This window comes from Epinephelus moara, chromosome 5, assembly GCF_006386435.1.
Source record: "Epinephelus moara isolate mb chromosome 5, YSFRI_EMoa_1.0, whole genome shotgun sequence".
Lineage (NCBI taxonomy): Eukaryota > Metazoa > Chordata > Actinopteri > Perciformes > Serranidae > Epinephelus > Epinephelus moara.
The window spans coordinates 29493384-29515772 of NC_065510.1; the positions used below are offsets into that span (position 1 = coordinate 29493384).

Below are 22389 nucleotides of genomic sequence, written 5' to 3' on the forward strand. Positions count from 1 at the left end.
TGCAGGAATATACACAGCGCTGGTGTCAGTGTCCAATCGATATGAGAACATCAGCCAGAGCATCAACATGAGTGTCTACAGCATCCTGACACGCGTTGACATACAAACAGAACCACAGCTCCTCCTCAAGGGCAAATCAGCCGATTTTGAGGCTCACCCCCTGCCGTCACCCTATGGCATTCACTATGATTGGCACTTTGGAGATGACTCAGCCCTGCTACAAGGTCGCCGCGTGGTACACACCTATGCACAGAGTGGCGTCTTTAATGTCTGTGTATCAGTAAACAACACCATCAGCTCTATGGAGGCTTGTGCCGAGATGTTTGTATATGAAGAGATTGAAGATTTAACAGCTGGAAGCTCCTCTCCCACAGAGCTGCACAGTCCTACGACAGTATGGGCACGGCTTGCCTCAGGCAATAACATCACATGGACATTCTCCATGGGAGATGGGACCATCAACATAACATCTGAACCTCAAGTGTCACACAGATATGTCAAAGAGGGCAACTACACAGTGAATGTGACGGCCTCGAATGCTGTGAGCTCTGGCTGGACAATCCTCCCAGTGCAGGTGTTTGTCTTTCAAGTTGTGAGGATGGAGCCATCCGGGTGTGTCCAAGAGCGGACCCCTGTCAACTTTCATGCCTGGGTGTCTGGTAATGCATCGGCTCATCTTTATGAATGGTGCTTCGGGGATGGAAGCACCAATGAAACACACCACGGCAACCCCAGAGTGTCGCACACTTACTCGATAAGCGGCAGTTATCACCTGTCTCTGCTGCTTTCCAGTGGTGTGAACAAAGCCCCCAAGCCCAACTTCTTCAAGTTGGTGTGTGTGCAACCAGCTTTAACCAACATCAGCCTCACCCTTGAGAAATCACACTACGCTGTTGGGGAGGAGATCCGGTTCCAGGCCAGAGCTGAGCCACAATTTAACTACAGCTATCAGTGGGACTTTGGTAGAGAGGAACACCTTGTGCCCATCAGTGGTTCTGGGAATATCGTGACAACATTTAAAAACCCAGGTCATTACAATGTGACAGTCACTGTCTTCAATAACATCTCCACCAGCAACACCAGTGTTGCGATTGAGGTTTTTATGCCAGTAGGTCCGATTGTTATTCAACATAATGGCACTAAATACAACAACCTGACCCTCAGAGCACCGTACACTTTCACAACATCTTCCACGGCTTCCGATGCCACTTACATCTGGAACTTTGGAGATGGAATTGTGCTTACTGGCCAGAATATCCTCCACACCTACAACACTTCTGGAAACTACAATATCACACTGACAGCAGCCAACACAGTTAGCAGGAATCACACCTCTTTACCTGTCGCTGTGCTTGCACCAATCAGTGGACTGACCGTCAATGCCAGCTTGGTAAATGTCCCCCTCAATGCCTCGGTCCACTTTGAGGCCCATATGGACGAGGGAGATGATGTCCGGTACTCTTGGATCTTGTGCGACCGCTGCACTCCAATTCCAAGGACCAACACCATGTTTTACACCTTCCGCTCAGTCGGCACTTTTAACATCATTGTGACAGCAGAGAACGATGTGGGGACGGCACAAGCCAGTATCTTCCTGTATGTCCAGCGGGAGCTGGAGGGGCTGCAGATTTTAACAGAGGAGGACATCGGAGGAGGTGAAGGCACAGCATTGGACAGTTGCTGCTTTGCTACGAATCGTGTTCTCCACCTTCATGCAGGATTAAAGGAAGGAACAAACATGACGTTCACATGGAACCTTATCAAAGAGCCAGACAACCTCAGCTCAAGCTACAACATGAGCGGGAAGACGGTGCCAGTGAATTATTCCATTCCAGGCCCATGTGACATCTCTCTCCGGGCAGCCAACCTCCTGGGCCAGCTGTCCATCAATAAAACCATCCTCTTCCTGGAACCAGCTGGAGGGGTTTACCTGCAGATCAGCAACAACCCAGTTGCAGTCAATGCTTCAACTAACCTGACAGTATTAAGTGCTGAAGGTACGAACCTGCAGTACCGCTGGTCTGTGAATGAGGATGTTCTGCCGTGGACAGAGCCCTGGAAGACTCACACCTTCATCAGTCCTGGCCTAAAGCTGGTTACTGTGGAGGTCTTCAATCAAGTTAGCTCAGAGGTTGTTTCAGAGATTGTCAGTGTCCAGGAAGTCATTTCTGGGCTAAATTTCACAGCTACCAATGTAACAGAGCAGGGTTACGTAGCAACAGGCGTCGTTGTCTCACTCCAGGGGGAGGCACTGAGAGGGACCAATGTGACGTGGACATGGCTGTTTAAAGGAAGAACAGAAACAGGAAGGAAAACTTCTTTGATTTTCCAGGAGCCGAAAACAGCCGTCGTTACTCTGAATGCGACCAATGACGTCAGTGGTCAAGTGTTTTCCAGAGAGTTCTTTGTTCAGGACAAGATTCAGGGTTTAGAACTGAGGGCAAGTCAGAAGATTGCAGCAGTCGGCGAGAAGGTGGAGTTCACCATAACTATGGCAGCGGGCTCGGACGTTCACCTCATACTCAGCATCAGTGGAGATGCCACTGTCATACCTGAACTCAACCATACCTACGTCCACACATTCAGCAGGGTGGATACGTACATGGTGAATCTCACTGCTCACAACCAGGTAAAGTCAAATTAAGATAGCATGCAATAAGATAATTTGTGAGAGATAGAAGTTCTGGGCCGATACTGATGTTTTTTTGTTGTTTTTCATTATTTTGTTTTTGCTGTTGTTTATTCGAGTTTCTTGCTGCTTAACACATTATGAAAATTTTATAATTTTCTTTCGCCCAATATTCATTTTTACTGAATAGAGCTTGAATGCAGCATAATTTAACTCAGTGCAACCTTCATGAACTGGTAGTTACGACCACTGGCTGCTAACAGCTAATGTTCGCTACCTCTCCTGTTTACAATGTCGTATTATCAGGGAACAATATGGTGCGCCCCCTGATAGTCGGTAGTGAGTCTACGGCGTCCTTTCATCCTGTCCATGGGAAGATTTCTGTTTGTCCTAAACAGGTTGTCTATTGTCCCGAGGACAACGGCACGCTGTTAGTTTCGAGTTCTGCTTTTTAGCCTCCAAAAAATTGATGTGACACAACAACAAAAAGTGGTCACTGCCAACAGTGAATGTCATATTATGTGCCGATAGACTGATGGTCAACAAAGCTAATATTGTCTGATACCAATGTGCAGCTGATAAATCAGTGCATCCCTACATCACACACAAAACTACCACATAAAATAAACTCCTTTGCGTCATTCATTTGCTCAGAATGTGGATGTTTTTACACTTCTATGCTGACTATCTCAGTGACAATAAAAAGAGCACATGTGGTAGCAACCTTCTGGCATCACTGGGAATGTCTTCAATTCTCTGCATACTGCTCTTTACAGAGAGACCTTGACATGAGCAGAGCAAATGTAAACAGCTTCATTGAGCAAAATGTCACTTAAAGTCGATATGCAGAATGCTTTAAACAGAAAATAGAAATAAAGTTAAGATTTAATTACCACTACATTTCTGCTTTTGGCATTAAAGCTGGGGTACGCAGTTTACTAGAAAGACAGCTCTTCCCCCTCTATCCTAAGCCCCTCCCACCAGACAAGCACAGGCATGTGCCCACGCATCATACTGTAACCTGTACGAGTAGCCTTCTAGTCATTCATTCAGTCCTTCTGATTGTGACTGTGATCCCAATGCCGTTAGCTTCAGTTCTCTGACAATTACTGTCCAGTTTTCTATTCAAACATTTGTGCCTGTAAAGCCCACACTATGATTCAAGATTCTAGCTCTGTACATAAATATGAATTTGAATTAGCTGCAGTCATGACCCTTTGGCTCCTGTTAGCAGAAGGCTACATTTTCTCTCCATCTCTGAAATGCGTCACTGATATTGACATGTTGTGTTTATTGAGACTCTCCTTTAGACTCTCTTTATGATAAGTCTGTCTTGCTTTTTTTGGGTTGCTTTGCAGTGAAGGCAGTTGTTGCCAATGCTGAAATAGTAACTTTCTCTGCAGGATTTTCTGCCATTTATTCAGACTTTCACCTTCTGAAGGGACGGGCATGTGCATCTGCATTTGTAGAACAGTCAATAGGAGCACCCACTCTCTGAAATGGCCTATGATAGGCCAAGGTTTCCCATCATGGGGATTTTCTTAAGTCTGAAAACTGAGCCAAGAGGAGGTTCCAAAGTCTGGTGTTCTCTCAGACCACTTGAATTATGCAGAGTAAAATGATGATGTAAAAAAAGCTACCTACCCCAGCTTTAACTCTGATGTCAAAGTGAGCAAGACAATTTAATCAAACTAATGCAGTGCACATATTTTGTTGCAATGTGACCATCCAGGTGAGTTTCAAGAGGCGACACCTCCAGGTGGAGGTCATGGAGCCAGTGCGTGGACTCTCCATCGATGGAACCAGCGCAGCAATCCCTGTAGGCGTGAAGAGATTGTTCGTAGCCAACATCGTGACGGGCAAACCAGTTCATTTCCTGTGGACTTTTGATCTGCACCACTCCCACAAGGCGCCGCATATGGGCAAAGAGGTCAGATTACATAACTATGAATAATGATAATAAATAACTGAACATCACAATATGGCAAACAGATGTTAAATGGTGTCTGGATGGATTACACAACTCCAGGTTTTCTACACGCCAGAAGAACCGGGTTTATTGACAATCTACCTGAAGGCCTTCAACGCACTGCACGCTCAGAACATCACCAAGCACATCCGGGTGCAGAACCTGCTGACAGGGGCCGTCCTGTATGCAGCGCCTCGGGACACTTTCATTAATAAGACAGTGACCCTGATGGCCAGTGTTACACCCCGATCCAATCCTGTGGAGTGCTTGTGGGACTTTGGTGACGGCTCTACTCAAGTTCACACAAACACCACAACTGTGGGTTATGAGTACAGTCACCCAGGACACTACCTGGTCCAAGTAAGTTTCTCTGAACTGCACTATTCCACGTACTCCATAGATCCATGATTTATCTGTTGATCTGTAAAATGTGATGTCGTATTTGAAAGCTCTCTTGTATTTTGATTTCACCTGCATGTTTTTCTCTCTCCCAGGTGAACTGTAGTAACCTAGTGAGCTGGATCTTGGCCCAGGTGGAGGTAAACATCAGTGTATTGGAGTGTGAGGAGCCAGAAGTGCATGTGGTTCAAGCCCCCCGTCTCGCCATCTGGCGCTACCAGCCCACTCTGGTGGAGGCCAGTGTGGACCTGAAAGGCTGCCTACGCTACGGAGCTCAGTATCTCTGGCAGATACTCTCAACGCCCTCCTGTGATAATGACAAAGACTCCCGTGTTGCCTCTGGGGTGGCGAATCAGCCCTCTCAGTCTGTGCTCGTCCCAGTAGTTCGCCTGCCGATGGAGGTGGATGTGCGGCGGCTGCAGCTGTCGTTACCTAAGATGACTCTGGCAGCGGGGAACTACACCCTGGTGTTTTCTCTGTCCTATGAAGGCGTGCCGCTCAGGAAGGCTGCCTGTCTGCACCTCAGTGTCATGGCTACCAGGTCAGTGGAGAAACAAATTTTGACTCTCTATCTCTCTGTGGAGTACACCCACACCCTTTATTTATTGTTCCTAATTTCCTAATTTACTCTGCAAGTGATTCACAGTTTGATGCAGTATGAAAACAACACAATTATCCACCCAAAAACTTTATATACTTTAATAACCATTTGCATATCAAATGCATACCCAGTATTCTGTTAAATTTGTGAGGAAAACCTTTTCATGCCTCCATGCTGAACAAAGAATCCAAAAAAGGCGAACATTCTTCCTGATTTGGAGTAAAAGGGGTCTGTGTGCATGTGTTCAGGAAGTGTTGCGCATATGACTGAATAAATGAGACAGGGATTATACTGCACGAGTTGTTTGAGAGAGTTTACTTCAATTTATGTAGAATGTTTGCCTTTTTTGGATTCTCCATTTTCTTTACAAATCCAATGTAACATGCAGCGAGTAATTGATATACAAATGGTCATTTTGTGAGTGAAAAAGTCCTTTTTATTTGGCAGTTGCTGTCACTTTAAACAAACAGCTCCGGCCTCCTGGAGAAAGCAGTGTCCATTTAGCATAATGTAAGAAAACGTAGAGGATATCAGGAACTAAGATATAATTTACCCAGACGACCTAAACAAATCAATACAGACATGAAATAAACCTGAAAGAATATGGATTTATAACTGATAAATGGACTGTACAATGACAAGATGGCAAAGGAAAAATGGAAAACGTTTTCCAACAGGAAGTTAGATCAGCCAGTCAGGAGGTGTGCACCCTGCTCTGCGTAGGTCTGCAAAGACCATTAATCCTCACACAAGTGGAATTCCATCTTAACTGATTTGATCTGTAGCCCAGAAACTCAATCATCAGCGAAGGTTAAGAACTTGAATTTGAATTTTCATGTTAATGTTAACCCTTTTTTTCTTGTCAGGCTGATGCCCATCATAGAAGGGGGCACCTACAGGGTATGGTCGAGGACTCAGGACCTGCAGCTCAATGCGGAGCAGTCCTACGACCCCAACATGGACCCAGACAGCCAGTCACTGCTCCACTACTACTGGGAGTGTCAAAACACTTCAAAGGTAAGGGCTGGCATTAAAAAAAATCACTTTCACACATAATGTCTGGTGGTTAAATTGGCAGTTTTCTGTTGGTCACACCAGCAATGACTTCAAGACTTTGCAACATTTTTAATGTATTCAAGCCCTCACCACAGATATTTGAGCCACACCTTGATATACAAATGTAATATCTAAATTTTGTAACACATAGTGAAAAGCAGCGAAGCTGTACAAGAAATGAAAAAAATGAATATGCTCAATTTTTGAACAATCTCAAAGACCAAGAGGCAAAAATAGCAAAATGTTACTCAGGCAGCATCTTTGTAAATGCAGAGGTGTGAACTCAAGTCACATGACTCGGGCTCGAGTCGGATTTAAGTCACAAATTTGACAATGTTAAACTCAACTCGACAAAATCAAAAAGACTTGGAACTAGACTTGGACTTTAACATCAGTCACCCATGACTTGGACTTGAGCCTTTTGACTTAAAAATACTTGATACCTTCCCTCAAGACAGTTTGGGAAGAGAAAGTTATAAACATTTTTAATTAGAGCTGTTGTTTATTAGTAAGTTATATAAAGTACATCAACACTCAGTAGAGTTCTCACTCTCACTCTTATGCTGTATTTTCAGTATTTGGCTTGGGCCTAATGGAAATAAAATAGCCTTGAATTGTTAAACCAAACCACACTCTCAAAGATTTTATTGGCCTTTCCTAAATGGTGAATTCATAAGACAGAGTTTTGAAGACAGACTTGATCCTGCAAGGGGACGGTGGAATAATTACGTAATGGTCATCTGGTCCTGAGCACTGTACTGTAGCTGCCATCAGAGAGGCTTGGCAGCATCAATGTGAAGACGAGAACTCAGTTCAGTGTGTGTGTGTGTGTGTGTGTGTGTGTGTGTGTGTGTGTGTAAGAGACTGTGAGTGTAAATTCATTTAGTGTTTTTCACACTCCTTCCTTGGCTGGGTGGGAGCACATTCTGCCTGTACAGCAAAAGACCACAATATAAGACCCAATGGGTTGGGTGTGTCCAGCATGAGCGTGTGTGTGTGTGTGTGTGTGTCTGTGTGTACATCTAAGCAGGCACTTAAAGGGTTATGTAACTGTTGAGAGATAAATTCAGCATTCCACAGCTGGTGCTTTGCTCCCCACCCTGACAATTACAGTACACATAAACAACATGCGCACATAACACACTCACTCACAGCTGTGTAGCTGCAGCTGATAAAGAAAGAGAAGGACACTTGGTCTGACCAAAAAGAGTGAAAGAGTTTCATGCTCTGAAGGACTCAAAGCTGAAACGACAGGGAAAAAGAATCGACAGAAACACAGATGATGAAATGTTCTTCACTGTCCTGACCTTGGATACAATTACAATCGTAGGAGAAGACAGAGCTGGTGTAAAAATCAGAGGGGGGGGGGGGATCATTCACTTTTTAGCGATGTTGACTTATTTCTGCTCTTTGAAATACAATAGCACAGCGTTTGTAACAGTTTTTAGTTGATGACCACCCTCTTTCATTACAAACAAGATTTAAAAGGAATACTTTGCCCCCATAATGATACTTTGTGTATGAGGTACTCCTCCTGTGTCACCCTGAAGAAAACTTCGATGAACAAAAAATCCAAAAATGGAGAAAATACTTGATGAATTGGAGTAAAAGGGCAACAAAACTATATCAAAACATAATTTTACAAACTCTCACATAACTCGTGTAGTAAAATCCAAGTCTTATTTATCCAGTCGTATGCTCGGTTCTTCCCAAACAAATGCATTTTCCCTAAAACCTTACTATTTAATACACTTCTGCTTGAACACGGACGAATAGGAGCACTTCCTGGCCAATTAATTAGCTGGTAGGCAGGATTTCATTGGGATGATCGAGCAGGATTCAAGCCCACGCACTTGCCCAGTTGTACTACTCGTCCATGTGTGAGACTGTTGCCATTGTTAAATGTCAGCCCCCCTTATTCTCCAGTTCCTCATTCACTATGGAGGCATGCAAGAAAAACAAAGCTTTCTTCATGACTTTAATATTACACAGGGCAAGTAGCCAAAGTGATACACAAATGGTCATTTTGTGGGTGAAGTATTTTTTAAGAATGAAAATTAGTAGCAATGGGATTATGGTGAACGAACGGAGGGGTTGTTTATTGACTTTTTCGTATTGACTTACTTCACTTAAAAATCAAAGAAGGTACCATTAGCCCAAATTAAAAGTCAGGTTAGAATCATAGTTTGCAGCCTCACGTAATATTTTGTCTGGGTGCTGCTCTTGTGGGAACATAAAATGGGAGTAATCACAAACGTATGAAGGCGCTAGGTTGTGTAGGGCTTTATTAACAAGAGGACTTAAAAATCAATTCTATGAGTCAGTTCATGAGTTGTGGGGCGATTTGATCTCCTCTGTAGTGTTAGATCTTGGCTGCAGCTCTGCAATAACCTCACTTTTCTTATAGATTTTTTAGGTTATCCAGTTAAGAGATGATTGTAAAGCAACTTTGCCCAATGTCTGCTTGCAGGGCGCAGAGCACTGCTCCACTCTGAACTTCGGCCTGGGCACCAGCGATCCGGTGCTGGGGATCTCCGGCTCCGAGCTGGAGGCCGGCGTCAACTACACTTTCAAACTGACCATCAGCAAAGACGGCATGCCACCAGAGTCCACCACGCAGACTGTAAGTGCACGCATTCTTCTACACAGCTGAACACATGCATGCTTTAAGTTGGTGCTCAGGTTCCCTACAGCGGATCACAAGATTAATCTGAGGTCTTTTTCCTTCTGACGTTTCTTGGTACTTATTGGCCTTGGCTGTTTTATCGGTTTAACTCTAATATACAAACCTTAAAATAATTACTATAATCAAGTCAGAACTTTGTCAGTACAATTGGGGGCCCATATTGCAGCAGCGTTAAGTGTTATATTCTCTCAAAATGACCCTGTCACATCCTGTTAGACAGAGCTATGTGCCTCCTCTGTCTTTTCTCACTATAACATTAACATGTTGAGCACGTTAGAGGTGATTTGTCATCAGCCTTTAGCTCACTCTGACTCTGCCCTTGACTACTAGAAGGAGCTCAGGGCACAGTCTGTCTCTGTAATTTGTGCCACATAGCAATCAGGAGGTGTTCGTGTGTTCAGAGGAAGATGTAGTTTAAGCAGTGGTTGTGTTTGCTTTGGCTGTTGAGTATCAGTGTAGGGATGAGTCACAGCAACAAAGTTCAGTATTTTTGGCTCCTATTTGGTCATGCCTATTTATATGTCGATAGAGAGATAGAGAGAGAGAGAGAGAGAGAGAGAGAGAGAGAGATGCACCCTATCCAATGTCTGAAGTGCTTACATTTGACAGCATTTATGTGTTTGTGTGTGACAGGTGCTTGTACAGAGTGGCCATATTCCCATGGTGTATCTGGAGTGCGTCTCCTGTAAGGCCCAGTCCATCTACGAGGTCAGCCAGAACTCGTATGTCTACCTCAGAGGAACCTGCACCAACTGCCAGGGCTTTCACCGTGGGGTAAACACATACACACACACACACACACACACACACACATAGAGGCACAAGCGCACACTTCGCATCTCAAATTCTCTGTCTAACACCAAAAAGAGGTCACTGCACCACAGAAGCAACAGTGAAATCAACGTTTCCAGATCCTTCTCCTCCTCCTCCTGCTCCACCTCTCGTCTTTATTCAGACTTTCCCTGGGATTTGTGATGCAGGCAGCAGTGTGTGGGTGTGAGAATGAGGTCATCGTACGACCGGAGCCAGAGAGAATATGTTTGGTCCTTACTAACACAGGGAAACAATTTGAAAGACAAAACACTTGTTGAGTCACCGGGCCTCAAATTGCACATACCAGCTGACTGCGCTCAGCTGTACTGTAACCTCGGTCACTATTTTATAATTACATTACTTCAAATTCCATACTAGTGGTCATTTTGAATTTGGTACCTTTTCCATTGTCTCACTACATGTAGTTCTCTTAAATACATCAGAGTCAGGTCTGTTGCCAGGTAGGTTTTCACAAACAAGAAAATTTGCTTTGGAGTATTGGTGCTTTACATAAACATTTTAAGAGAATATTAAATTAACAATAAGCAAGTATTGCAAAATCAAGAGACATTTTTTACAAAGCACTTTTCAAAACAAAAGTGTTGAACACATCCTTTAAAGCTGTCTTGTGCAGGGTTGGGGTCATTCAAAAAAAGTAATGTAGTACACATTCCTCGTTACTTTAAAAAAAAAGTGATTAATTACTTTAGTTTTTTTACTCCCTGTAGAAAGTTATTTGTGACACTACTAGTTACATTAGTTACATCGACTGAGACAAGTTGTCACCTTAATACCATGTAATGTTATGATTTTAAATTTTTACATATCCCCACATATGAACATAAATCCCTGTCCCTCCTCAAGATAAAACTAAATCAATAAATAATATATAAGCAACTGACCTTCCTGATATAATTATGTGACAGACTTAAAGGAGAAAAGAACATGTTATGAACTGCATTTAATAGTCCAAGCAAACTCAACTAGGAAGTTCATTCACCAAACCATGGCTTTTCAGCATGTATGTTATTTTATTCTCTGTAAGGTGGCCTTGGGTGTTTTGAAAGGCGCCCTATAAATAAAATGTATTATTATTTATTATTAGACGAGTTCAGAGTATTTGACGTGTTTATCAGTGAGGCAGTGGTTATACGTCTTCAAGAAGAGTCTTTTGTATCGTTTGTCAGACAACATGTTCCTCCACAGAGCCCGCACAATACTGACCAGGCTACAGACGTGTGTGATGTGATCACAGTGATGTGTTACCGCCCCCAACACTGGTCTGATGTCTCATTGTGTGCCTCTCAACCTCAACCTAATTGGCCCTTTTTCATAAACTGCTACCTGAAAAAAAACACACTAAAAGCATTGCTCCCTCCAGGACAGTTACAGCGTGGTATCTGATGAATCATTCATATATATAATTGGCACTGCCCATCACTGCTGGCTCCTTATTTTTGTAATGAATCAAACACAGTATGACAAACATGAAAACAAATTAAAGAAAGAAACATGACGTTGTCCCTTTAATGAAAGCTTTTAGTCTGTCTTAGTGCTGCTCATGTATTAATGCTTTAATGTTTTTTAATCAGAAATACATTCAAATCAATAAATATTATATAAAGGAAATATAATTCTGCTTTTAGTAAAACCTTTCTCTCTTTGCTTCTCAGCGCTGGAGTGCCAGGACACTGCAGAACGAGATTCTGGTCCTGGACTCCTCCTCCACCACCACAGGGAGTGACGGCATGAACCTGGTGCTGCGGAAGGGTGTCCTGCGCCACGAAGACTCCTACGTCTTCACCTTGCACGTGACCGATGGCAGTCTGGATGGGGACGGCGTCGCCTCCATCACTCTGCACCACAATATGCCCCCTGCTGGCGGGGAGTGTCACCTGAGAGGGGGAGGGGACGCGGGAGTGGAGTACGGGGACGTCGACGGCGAAGTCTGGAGGTTACGCACACTGTTGGACAGGGTGCACTTCAACTGCTCAGGTATGAAGGAGAGAGGTGTGGCCTCGCTGCCACATACACCTGACATGCTTACTTTACTCTCATTCTTTTGCCTTATGTCTGTCCTGTCTAATTAGCAGATTCCTGCCTCCATTACTCATCACTTATTTACCAAGATTGTCATCCTTTCTCTTTGTCTTCCTCACTTCCCTGCCTCCAGGTTACAGTGATTTAGGGGTCTCAGAGACTCCTTTGCTCTACAGTTTGCTGGTGCTGCGCTGCAGAGAAGACCTCTGTGAGGACTTCTGTGTGTACAAAGGCAGCAGCCCAGAGCACTCTGCCTTCCTGCCCCCAGGCTTCAGCTCAGCCCATAACCGTGTAGCCGTATCCATTACAGTGGAGGACCACCAGGGAGCTGCCATCACTGCCCTCAACAAGTAACTGCATTTTACTTAGCTGTTTCGCTCAGTTAAGCAGCTGTGAGACCAATTAAATAAGATTCAGGCTTCCACCTTTTATTTTGTACATCCCACGCTACTGTAGCTCACTTAGCCTGTGTATTAACTGAAGTTTGTTTGAGAGGTACAGTAAATCCCCGCCATCTCTGAGGTTTTTGTTCTGTTGTCTACCCCTGACCTTCCTGTCGAAGTAGAAAAGTAGAATTTCACCACAAAGAGGACCTATGGTGCTCATTTTCAGGTTCATACCTGTGTGTAAGGTTTCTATTAGAATGTGTTTACATGCTTTAATGGTCAAAAACTTTACTTTAAAAACTTTATTTACCTCATACTGTCTGTGCTGGAACACCTGTATTCACCCTCGGTCTGAGACGCTCTGTTTTAGCGCCTGAAGCCACCCTCTTGAAAAAGCTCTGTCTGCTTTAATTGGCCAGCGTTTCTGGATCTTCTGCATCTGCGCTTTTAGTCTTTCTGCATCGTCATTGCAGTTTAGTGGCACTTTCTACTGCACAAAATTACCAGTATAAGCTTATGAACCAAAATCCTCACAACCAGACATGTTCCAGCAAAAACGTGATCTGAAATTGTGGAGAAATTTACAGTATCTGCAACCAAGTTTATATTATGGTGCTTTAGGTAGAACATTTCAGGGCAGTGTGTTGCCTTTTTAGATCACTACACTGCTACACTGTCATTGGATCTAGCAGCAGCTCCTAGTGTTATACGTCTCCAAAGCTGGATGTTGATCTAACTATTTTTGATATACATGTGTATCGGACATTTTTAAAATCTATGCTGTTATTGAAGGTACATTTGTTAGTCCTGTGTTAACTAGCACTTTTTATGAAACCATCAGCAGTGCAGGAGATCATCCAAGTTCACACAAGTATAGCAAAGTTATAAGCCTACATTCAATAACAGTGCTTTTTGTTTTGTGTTTGTGTCCAGGTCCATCGAAGTTGTGCTGCCAGATCCGCCCCCTGAGTACAACAGCCTTCCCCACTGGCTGTCTGAGCTGACAGACAGCAAACTCAAAAAGCTGCTTGAGCAGGGAGACTCCCAGAGGGTCCGAGAGTTATCGTTGGCTCTGATTACAGTCCTGAATGAGGTAGGGGAGGCCAAGCCAGCCAACATCGATTCATGTATTTATCCTACCAGTTATTTATTAGCTGATAATACATGAATTGTGCTTATACCTTTATTTACCTTCTTCCAGTATGAGCAGACCAGGCGGCCGGTGTCCCGAGAGGAGCGCAGTTACCGAGTCAGAGTCCGCAGCAACATCACCAGGGCTCTGACCGCTCTAGACCTGACCACCGTTAACGACATCAAGCAGACCTCCGCTGCTTTGGCTCAGTGCACGGTAAGCAGGATGAGAGGATGAGAGGGAGTGAGGTGGGAAGGAAAGGAAAGATGTCAGGGAAAAAACGGAATAAAGACAGCAGTGTATTTAAAAAAAAAAAAAAAAAAAGTGCAAAGTATAAGCCAGAAAAGGAGATAGTCATGAAAGCAGTTGAATGATGGATTGTGTGATCTCCAGGCGGTGAGTCGAGAGTTCATCTGTGAGGAGTGTCAGAACAGCACTCTGAACAAACTTGAGTCCATGCTTGAGATACTGCAAACTGACACCAAGCAGGGCACCGTCACTCCGACTGAGATAGCTGACAACATCCTGAACATCATGGGTAAGAAAGTTTTTTGTGTCTCTGTAAGTGCACGAGTGTTTTAATCTTTTCAGAACAGTGTTGTGTGTGAATGAAAGTAACATTAATTAGGAGCTAGCAGGAAGTCTTTTAATCATGCATGGTTATTGCTAAGTGGAGGGTAATTCATTCTTAGTGCTGTTGCTTATAGCTGCTTATAACTTTCCCCCCACCTTTCTTTTTTTCTCAATCTCGTTTCCACCTCCTTCCCTCCCTCCAGGTGATCTGATCCATCAGGTCAGCCAGTCAACATCCCAGTCGTACCTACAGCCTGCCTACTTGGATTCCCCCTCACCTCCCTCTGCCTCCTCTTTTGCCTCCTCCGGTGAGGACCAAGTAGGCACCCTGTTCGACCCGTCTCCTTCCTCTCTGGAACCACACCCTCTGCGAGTGGCGGCTAAGGCATACAGCCTGTCCTCCGTGCTCATGCTGATCCTCATGCACGCCCGGGTGCTCAACGAGGAGCCGCTTGTGCTGAGGGGAGCTGAGATCGCGGCCACAGGAAAACTGGCGGACCCCCAGAGCCTCCTCTGCTACCATGGCAACAACAGTCCAGGTGGGCTTGTGAATTTAGTGTCTCATGAGGTGATGAAAGTTGTGTTTCTTTAAGTGGGCATTTCCATCCCCCAAGAAACTATAAGTTGTATATTATAAACAGGACAGTGAAAAAAGACATGCATGATAACAGTGTTTATCAGTGTTTAATCTTCTCATCCTCTCTCCTGTTTTATTTCCAGAGTGCCAGCGATTCTCCATCCCCAGGGCATTTAACTACAGTCTTGGCAGAGCTGCTGCAGGAAACAGCATTATGCAGCTGCTCTTTCAGGTAATGAGAAGGAAAAGTGTCAGTCGAGTACAAAATTCTGTGTTAAACTTTCCCTTTGGATCCATGTTAAAGACCTTGGCATTATTAAAAACTGCCTGTGCTAAAGTCTCTCACCAGCACACACATCTTGTTTTGTGTTCCATGTCTTTGTGTTTTACTTTATTAGATATAATTATATAAATTAAATTATATAATTGGTAATGTATAAATGTTAAATCTGAACATTAAATCTAAGTGTTTAGAAAATATGCAAATAGCCCACACTGTGTCTGTCATTTTTTCCCAACCTTCTTTATATGAAAACCACATCTACCTCCATATGACAAAAGGATACTTTAGCTAGTTTGTCAGCCTCAGTTCCCGCAACAAGGAGACTGTTTCGCCAGGAGGCAAGCAGACAGCAGCTTTGGAGACAGACCTCCATTTAGCAGCTGTAGCAACACTAATTTAGCCAGCACAAACCCCAGCACCAGAGGTCTGATCCCAGACCTCCCTGACTCTCTGCCACATCAGCAAACTTTCTGTTGCTGCTGTTACACAGGTTCCACCCAGCACTTTGACTCCTGGGAAGTGAGGCAGATTGGTATGCTAGTTGGCTAAAGTATACTTTTATCTTATGGAAATGGACGTAGTTTCATCGAAAGTAGGTTGGAAAAATTACAGATGCAGTGTGAGCTATTTGCATATTTTCTAAACATTTAGATTTAACATTAAAGTTACCATTTAACATTTAAATTTTGATTTAATGTTTAGATTTAACATTTAGAGTTTTGATTTAATGTTAAGATTTAACATTTAACATTTAGATTTAAAATTTACATTTCAATTTAACATTTAGATTCAACTTTTAACTCTTAGATTAAACATTTAGATTTAACATTTACATTTTGTCTTAACATTTGGATTCAATATTTAGCATTGAGATTTAATATTAGATTTACCATATAAAATCTAAATTGTTATTTAATGTTTTGATTTAACATTTAGAGTTTTAATTTAACATTTAGATTTAACATTTACATTAAGATTTAACATTTGATATGTAGATTTAGATTTTACATTTAACTTTTTATTTACTTCTATACATATTGTCAGAAATTACATATAAGTTTAAGTTTAAGTTTATTTACTTTATTAATCCCCTGAGGGGAAATTCAATGTTTTTCACTCTTGCTTGTCAATTACACACAGGTCTGAAAGACACACACATGCACAAACAGGACCTATACATGCACAAAGTGGAGAGATCTCAAAGTGAGGGGGCTGCCCTTTGGTCAGGCGCCCCGAGCGGTTGGGGGGTTAAGTGCCTTGCTCAAGGGCACATTGGCAGTGCCCAGGAGGTGAACTGGCACCTCTCCAGCCACCAGTCCACGCTCCACATTTTGGTCCGGACGGGGACTCGAACAGGCGACCCAAGTCCCTATGGGCTGAGCTACTGCCGCCCCAGGTAGCATATAGCATTTTGGGGCGTAGGTGGCTTAGTGGTGGAGCAGGCGACTCATGTACGGGGCTGTTGCCGCTGTGGCCTGGGTTCAACTCCGGCCTGTGGCCCTTTGCTGCGTGTCTCTCCCTCTCTCTCTCCCCCTTTCACACTTCGCTGTCCTGTCAATTAAAGGCAAAAAATTTACATACAGCATTTTGTTTTACATAAATTTCTGTGAGGAAAATTAGCTAAATATATAAAACTAGTCCATACCCACTAAACAGTTGCCCACGTACAGTTTCACTTGGTGTGTGTTTGGGATACAGGTCATAGGAAATTGCAGATTAAATAGTCAACTGAACCCATTAAGAAGAGCAATTTATTCAGACAGAGTTTTTGTGAACGTGATAGTACGATTGCTTTATTTAAAGTTCTTAAGCATTTTTCTGTTGTTATAGCGCCGCCCAGTGGCCAATTAGAGTTAAATTTCTCCAGTCACCTTGAGGCGTCCTGTTCTACGTATCTACCAAGTTTAGGAAAAATTGGTATGGCGGTTCAGCCTAAATAAGAAATTAGCTCTCTAGCGCCCCCATTTTGTTTGATCGGGTCAATAATGGAGGGGTCCCCTCAGATTATGTGTGGTCATATGCCTACAAAGTTGCGTGGTGACCGGTGAAACCCTTGAGATGTTATACACCTTTATGTGATGAGCCACGCCCTCCGCAATATTCATTGCCTTATAGAAGCTCAGTTTTAGGAAGTTTTCCAACTTTTGCCAAGAGGGAACTTTAGATATTGGTCCCTAGATTATGTTCATGCAGACTGGTCAAACTTCCTAGGAAGACATCAATTTTAAGTGTTTTTCAAAAAATTCAAAATGGTGGCCAATCTATATAAACGGAAGTTATGGGTTCTTGAGGCAAATTTGTTACTCACGAGGAGAGGCATCTCTGTGCAAAGTTTCATGTCTCTACGCACACAGACAGAGTTTTCGTCATTATATAGTAAGATATATCAGCTAGAATATTCAAATGAATTTTTTATATCAGGCGCCTCATACACTATGCTCCTCCTCCTCCTCCTATGATTTTCTCTCCCATCGTCCTTTCCTCACCAGGTTGAGTCCAACCCCTTCCCCTTCAACTACGTGGCAAACTACACCGTCTCTACTGAGGTAGCATCCATGGAGTTCCGCACTGAAAATGGCACCCAGATTCCCATCTCTGGACTGGACGATAGTCTCGCCATCACCGTTGCCGTCAACAATGGAAGTAGTGGAGCAGAAGCAGGTCCTGAGGGTCCTGGCACTGGAGGGGTCCCCACAGCTGGAGCGATTAACATCAGCCACTGTGACTCCGTCATCGTCAGTGTCAGCACGGGAAACACCAACAGACAGGCAGGGCTGTTTGTGCAGCTCAACTTCACCTCTCCGGAGGGTGAGTTCTCACATTCGCCACATATTTAATATTATATGATGTATTCGATACAAAAAAACACCCATTGGTTAGGCTTACAATGTTCAGTCAGAGTTTCATCTGTGTGAGGAAGGTATTTAGAAGTTGTAATAGTAGTGTTTTTGTGTTGGACTGCATCATAAAAGAAATGGACCTTTTGTTGCCTCCTCATTTTTATTATTCTCACTTTCATTGTTTGTTCTGTTGGAATGTGTCCAAGAAACTGTGATGCTGCAATTTTCTCTCAGGGATCAATAAAGAACCACTCTGTGTTGTTTTGGCACCCTTTGCAGCGTGAGAAAGGCTTTGTGTATTCTGAATGAGCGTGCCAACATATTGCTTTTATATATGCCAAATTACATGCTATCTATAGATGCATCAACATGACAGGTACAGAGAGGTTTAATAGAAATACTGTTTTATATTTTTATTTGTGATGGCACTGACCCAGTTTCATTCTTGTCATTGTTTTTCCTTTCCGTCTCCAGATGCCAAGCAGAAGTATAAAAGAGAAGGGGACGTGGAGGAGCCATACATCACAGCCTACCTTCATTCACATGACAAACCCAATGAGTTCAACTGCACAGACAAGAAACGCATCACACTCAGTATGACCACGGGGCAAGATCTCGATCACAGGAAATACACCTTCTTCCTGTCGCCAGAGTAAGAGCTCTTGTTCATCCACTGCCATGTGATATGATGTATACTAATTATTTATTTTTGTTTTCAGCAAGAAGCTGTCAGGTTACCAAGCAGGTACTTTAGTTTCTGTACAATTCTATCACAACCCTGTGTTGCGCAGGTCGTACGACACCACTCTGGACTACTTTATCAACGTGAGCACACCCTGCAGCCCCAGCTCTCAGCCTGTAGGTGTTCATCTAGAGGTCGGCGTGTTTGCCTCTCTGTGTCAGTACTTCAGTGAGAGTGAGAAGCAGTGGCGCACAGATGGCATGGTGCCCCTGGCAGAAACCAACGCCAGCAGAGCTGTTTGTCGCACCAGACACCTCACAGCCTTTGCTGCAGGCCTGTTTGTACCAGCCAACGCCATCACCTTTAAAGTGCCAGTCAGTATCACAAAAAACAAACACTTTTTGTTCCCATGCAACAGATTGGCAGACACCTTAAACCATTTTTGTTTTCCCTCAGGAGCGTTCTGGTGCACCGAACCTGGTTGTGCTGTTGGTGTGTGTATTGGGCGTACTGAGCTATGTTGTGGCAGCAGCCATTTTGCACAAGTTGGACCAGCTGGATCTCCGCCGGGCTGGTGTGGTTCCACTGTGTGGCCGAGACGGACTCTTCAAGTATGAGGTCCAGGTCAAGACTGGCTGGAGCCGAGGGGCAGGTGGGTCACTTTTAGACATCTGTCAGCAGTGGTGGGTAGTTATGTGTTACATTTACTCTGTTACATGCACTTGAGTCTTTTATCTTTTGATAAACTATATTGCTAACAGCCAAAATATACAGTAGCTACATGGCATGTGTGCCACCGCATGCAGGTAGCAGGGCACATTTATTATATTATATTCAACTGAAGTTGCTACACTGGCCATGAGAGCTATGTTTGCAGCTCCTCGGCCCTCCGTCATGTAAAAACTGCATAAAACTGTGTAATAAATGAGTTCAATCTGTTTAAAAATTAATACCTCATTAGTACCAGAGGCAATACGAAGCAGCAGAGCAACCTTGTGCCTTTTTTTACATTTCACATTAATAAAATAAACCAGTAAAATCATTGCATCCTGAAAACGATCCAGTTAATTATATTCAGCACCAGCTCATATAGCCTATACGCTTACAAACCCTGCATAACCAACTACAGTATCACTTGGGAAAACTCAGTACATACGCAATGAAGCTGGCAAGCAACCAAACACTGCAAAGATGAATTCTGTGTTTCATCCTACGCGTCATGTAAGGGTTTTTCACCCTACATGACGTGTTGCATCTGTGCCCTATGTATTTCAACTGTAAGAGTAGTTGTTTCACAGAATACACAGAAATATATGCACCCTCAATCTGCTACATTGGGCCACACACTTCTCACTGCTTTAACTGGAACATTAAGCTATAAATAATTTTCATATTCAGCTGAGCTCACGCACGCGACAGCAACTGTCCAACAGTGAGAGGTAAGAAAGCCTACAAGCCAATCACAGCACTGCAGATGAAAGGGAGGTTTATGTTTTGGACACTGAAAGCAAGTACACACACACACACACACACACACACACACGATACAGACTCAATTAATTAATATTAAACACCGTGAATATGACAAACTAGGGGGAGGTAGAGGGAGACAGAGAGCATGTATGACAAAGAAATTAAAAAGTTTATGAAATACGTAAGTGTATCTTTCTTTTATCAAGTGTAGTTTCTATACAAAAACAATTTGTTGTCAGGTCAGTGCCTTAATTATTTGTAAAGTAAAAACTACATTACTTCATATTAAGTATGTTGGTCAAAGGGAGAGTCGCTGCAGAGTTCAGAGTTTGTTGGAATGGCTGATACAGTGTTCCTCTCTCTGTCCCTCCAGGCACCACGGCTCATGTAGGAATCAGTTTGTACGGACGTGAGAGCCGCAGCGGACACCGCCATCTCGACAGCAGAGGAGCTTTCACACGCAACGCTCTCGACATCTTTCATATTGCCACGGATACCAGCCTGGGCAGTGTCTGGAAAATACGAATTTGGCATGACAACAAGGGTACTGATTCACATGCGCGCACACAACAGCAATCACACAGACGTGAACCAGCTGGTATTTGAACGACTCTCTTGTAAACATGATTTTTTTAACCTCCCTCAGGTCTGTCCCCAGCATGGATGCTGCAGTACGTCTTGGTCAAAGACTTGCAGACAGGGAGCAGCTACTACTTCCTGGTTGAGGAGTGGCTGTCAGTGGACAATGAGAGGACTGATGGACGGGTAGAGATTGAGGTGGAGGCCTCAGGTAAGACACTGCAACCAAATCATCCGTAATAAGCGTCTGCTATATGCAGCAGCTTTGCTCACTCCATCTTGTTTCTTCCTGGTACCTTCAGAGGAGGCCGTGCTTCGTCAGTTGCCCCGCAGACTGCGATGTGAGCTGCAGCGGGCGCTTTGTGAGAGTCACCTGTGGCTATCGCTGTGGGAGAGACCCCCCCGCAGCCCGTTCACCCGCCTGCAGAGAGCCACGTGCTGCGCTCTGTTACTGCAGCTCTTTATATTTGCCAACACACTGTGGTACGGCATTGTGGTGGACAAAAGATACAGGTATAGGATTTTTTCTTTTCAGTCTACCTGTCTTTGTGTCCACATGACAAAAGGTGATGTTCCTACATTTTAATGCCATCCTGTCTTGCAGCCCACAGCCTGTGTCAAGGTATTCTTCACTGAATGGCGAGACAGTGGCAGCAGGCATGGTGACTTGTCTGATTGTCTACCCTCTCTACCTGCTTGTCTTCACGCTCTTTAGAATGAGCCGCAGCAAGGTAACACAAACCTGCACAAACCTGCACAAAACGATAACATGATCAGGGTTTTTGGTACCATCAATCAGCCAAACATGAAGCTGAATATTTTGTGTCTGTGTGTGAACATTAGTGCGTCTCCGTGGAGCAGGTGCCACCGCAAGTGGATCAGGAGTCGGTGGAGATTGACGACTTCCTGGACGACTCCATGGCTGGAAGTTCTTTCCTCTTTTTTAATGGCGAGGTAGAGTCTCATGGGGAAGGGTTGGAATGTAGAATTAAATCATGCCTGATAGGGTTAGCTGAGATGCCTTAATGTATTTTTTACTTCATTGAAGAATCAATATAAAATTGATATAGATCCCATGTTTTTTTCATTCTAGTTACTGTTTAAGAAAAAAGACACAGTGCCATCAAGGAAGGAAAAATGTTATGCTTGTCCCTTGTGAGATCATTAGTGTATGTCTCTGTCTTTGTCTTCACTCGATCCATCTATCATCCACCCCTCTCCGTCTCTTAGACCAACTCAGAAGAAACCAATGTGGATTTGCCCACTCCATCAACCAAAAGGTGAGTTACTCTGTTGCCATGACAGTACATTTAGATAATGCAGGGCTTCACTTATTGGAAGACAAATGTCAAGCGTAATTGCCAGCTGTCAGATGAAGTGGGGATTAGAGGGAATACAAGAATAATGTGCATAAAGAGTAAAAAGAAAAGTGGAAAATGGTTAGTGATTTAGAGTATTGTGCTCTAGAAGACAGAAAAGATCAAAAATATTTTTAAACTGGCCTTTCTTAGATGTCAAATGAGCAAAGTGATTCATCTCTTGTCACAAAACAGCTATAAATTCAAAAGCCATAATTTTTCCCAGCACTTAGTCTAGTGTTATTTATAATTGTCCTCTGGGAGACATGATTGTTTTGTTAAGTTTTACCAGCGACAGAGAAGAATGTTGTGC

General features: G+C 43.6%; 1 protein-coding gene across 1 annotated transcript in view; it reads left to right on the forward strand.

Annotated features, from left to right (window-relative positions):
• The window catches only part of LOC126390822 (polycystin-1), a 78352-nt gene that overhangs the window by 49379 nt on the left and 6584 nt on the right, over positions 1–22389 (forward strand). The window contains exons 19-42 of the mRNA XM_050045294.1: positions 6–2629; positions 4362–4559; positions 4659–4958; positions 5093–5538; positions 6465–6615; positions 9125–9277; positions 9974–10114; positions 11827–12148; positions 12327–12543; positions 13513–13672; positions 13781–13927; positions 14105–14249; positions 14488–14823; positions 15005–15093; positions 17634–17952; positions 18459–18636; positions 18776–19040; positions 19123–19318; positions 20513–20683; positions 20786–20929; positions 21021–21231; positions 21323–21449; positions 21562–21672; positions 21949–21998. Coding sequence (XP_049901251.1) covers positions 6–2629; positions 4362–4559; positions 4659–4958; positions 5093–5538; positions 6465–6615; positions 9125–9277; positions 9974–10114; positions 11827–12148; positions 12327–12543; positions 13513–13672; positions 13781–13927; positions 14105–14249; positions 14488–14823; positions 15005–15093; positions 17634–17952; positions 18459–18636; positions 18776–19040; positions 19123–19318; positions 20513–20683; positions 20786–20929; positions 21021–21231; positions 21323–21449; positions 21562–21672; positions 21949–21998 — 7201 coding nt within the window. The remainder of the gene's footprint in view (positions 1–5; positions 2630–4361; positions 4560–4658; positions 4959–5092; positions 5539–6464; positions 6616–9124; positions 9278–9973; positions 10115–11826; positions 12149–12326; positions 12544–13512; positions 13673–13780; positions 13928–14104; positions 14250–14487; positions 14824–15004; positions 15094–17633; positions 17953–18458; positions 18637–18775; positions 19041–19122; positions 19319–20512; positions 20684–20785; positions 20930–21020; positions 21232–21322; positions 21450–21561; positions 21673–21948; positions 21999–22389) is intronic.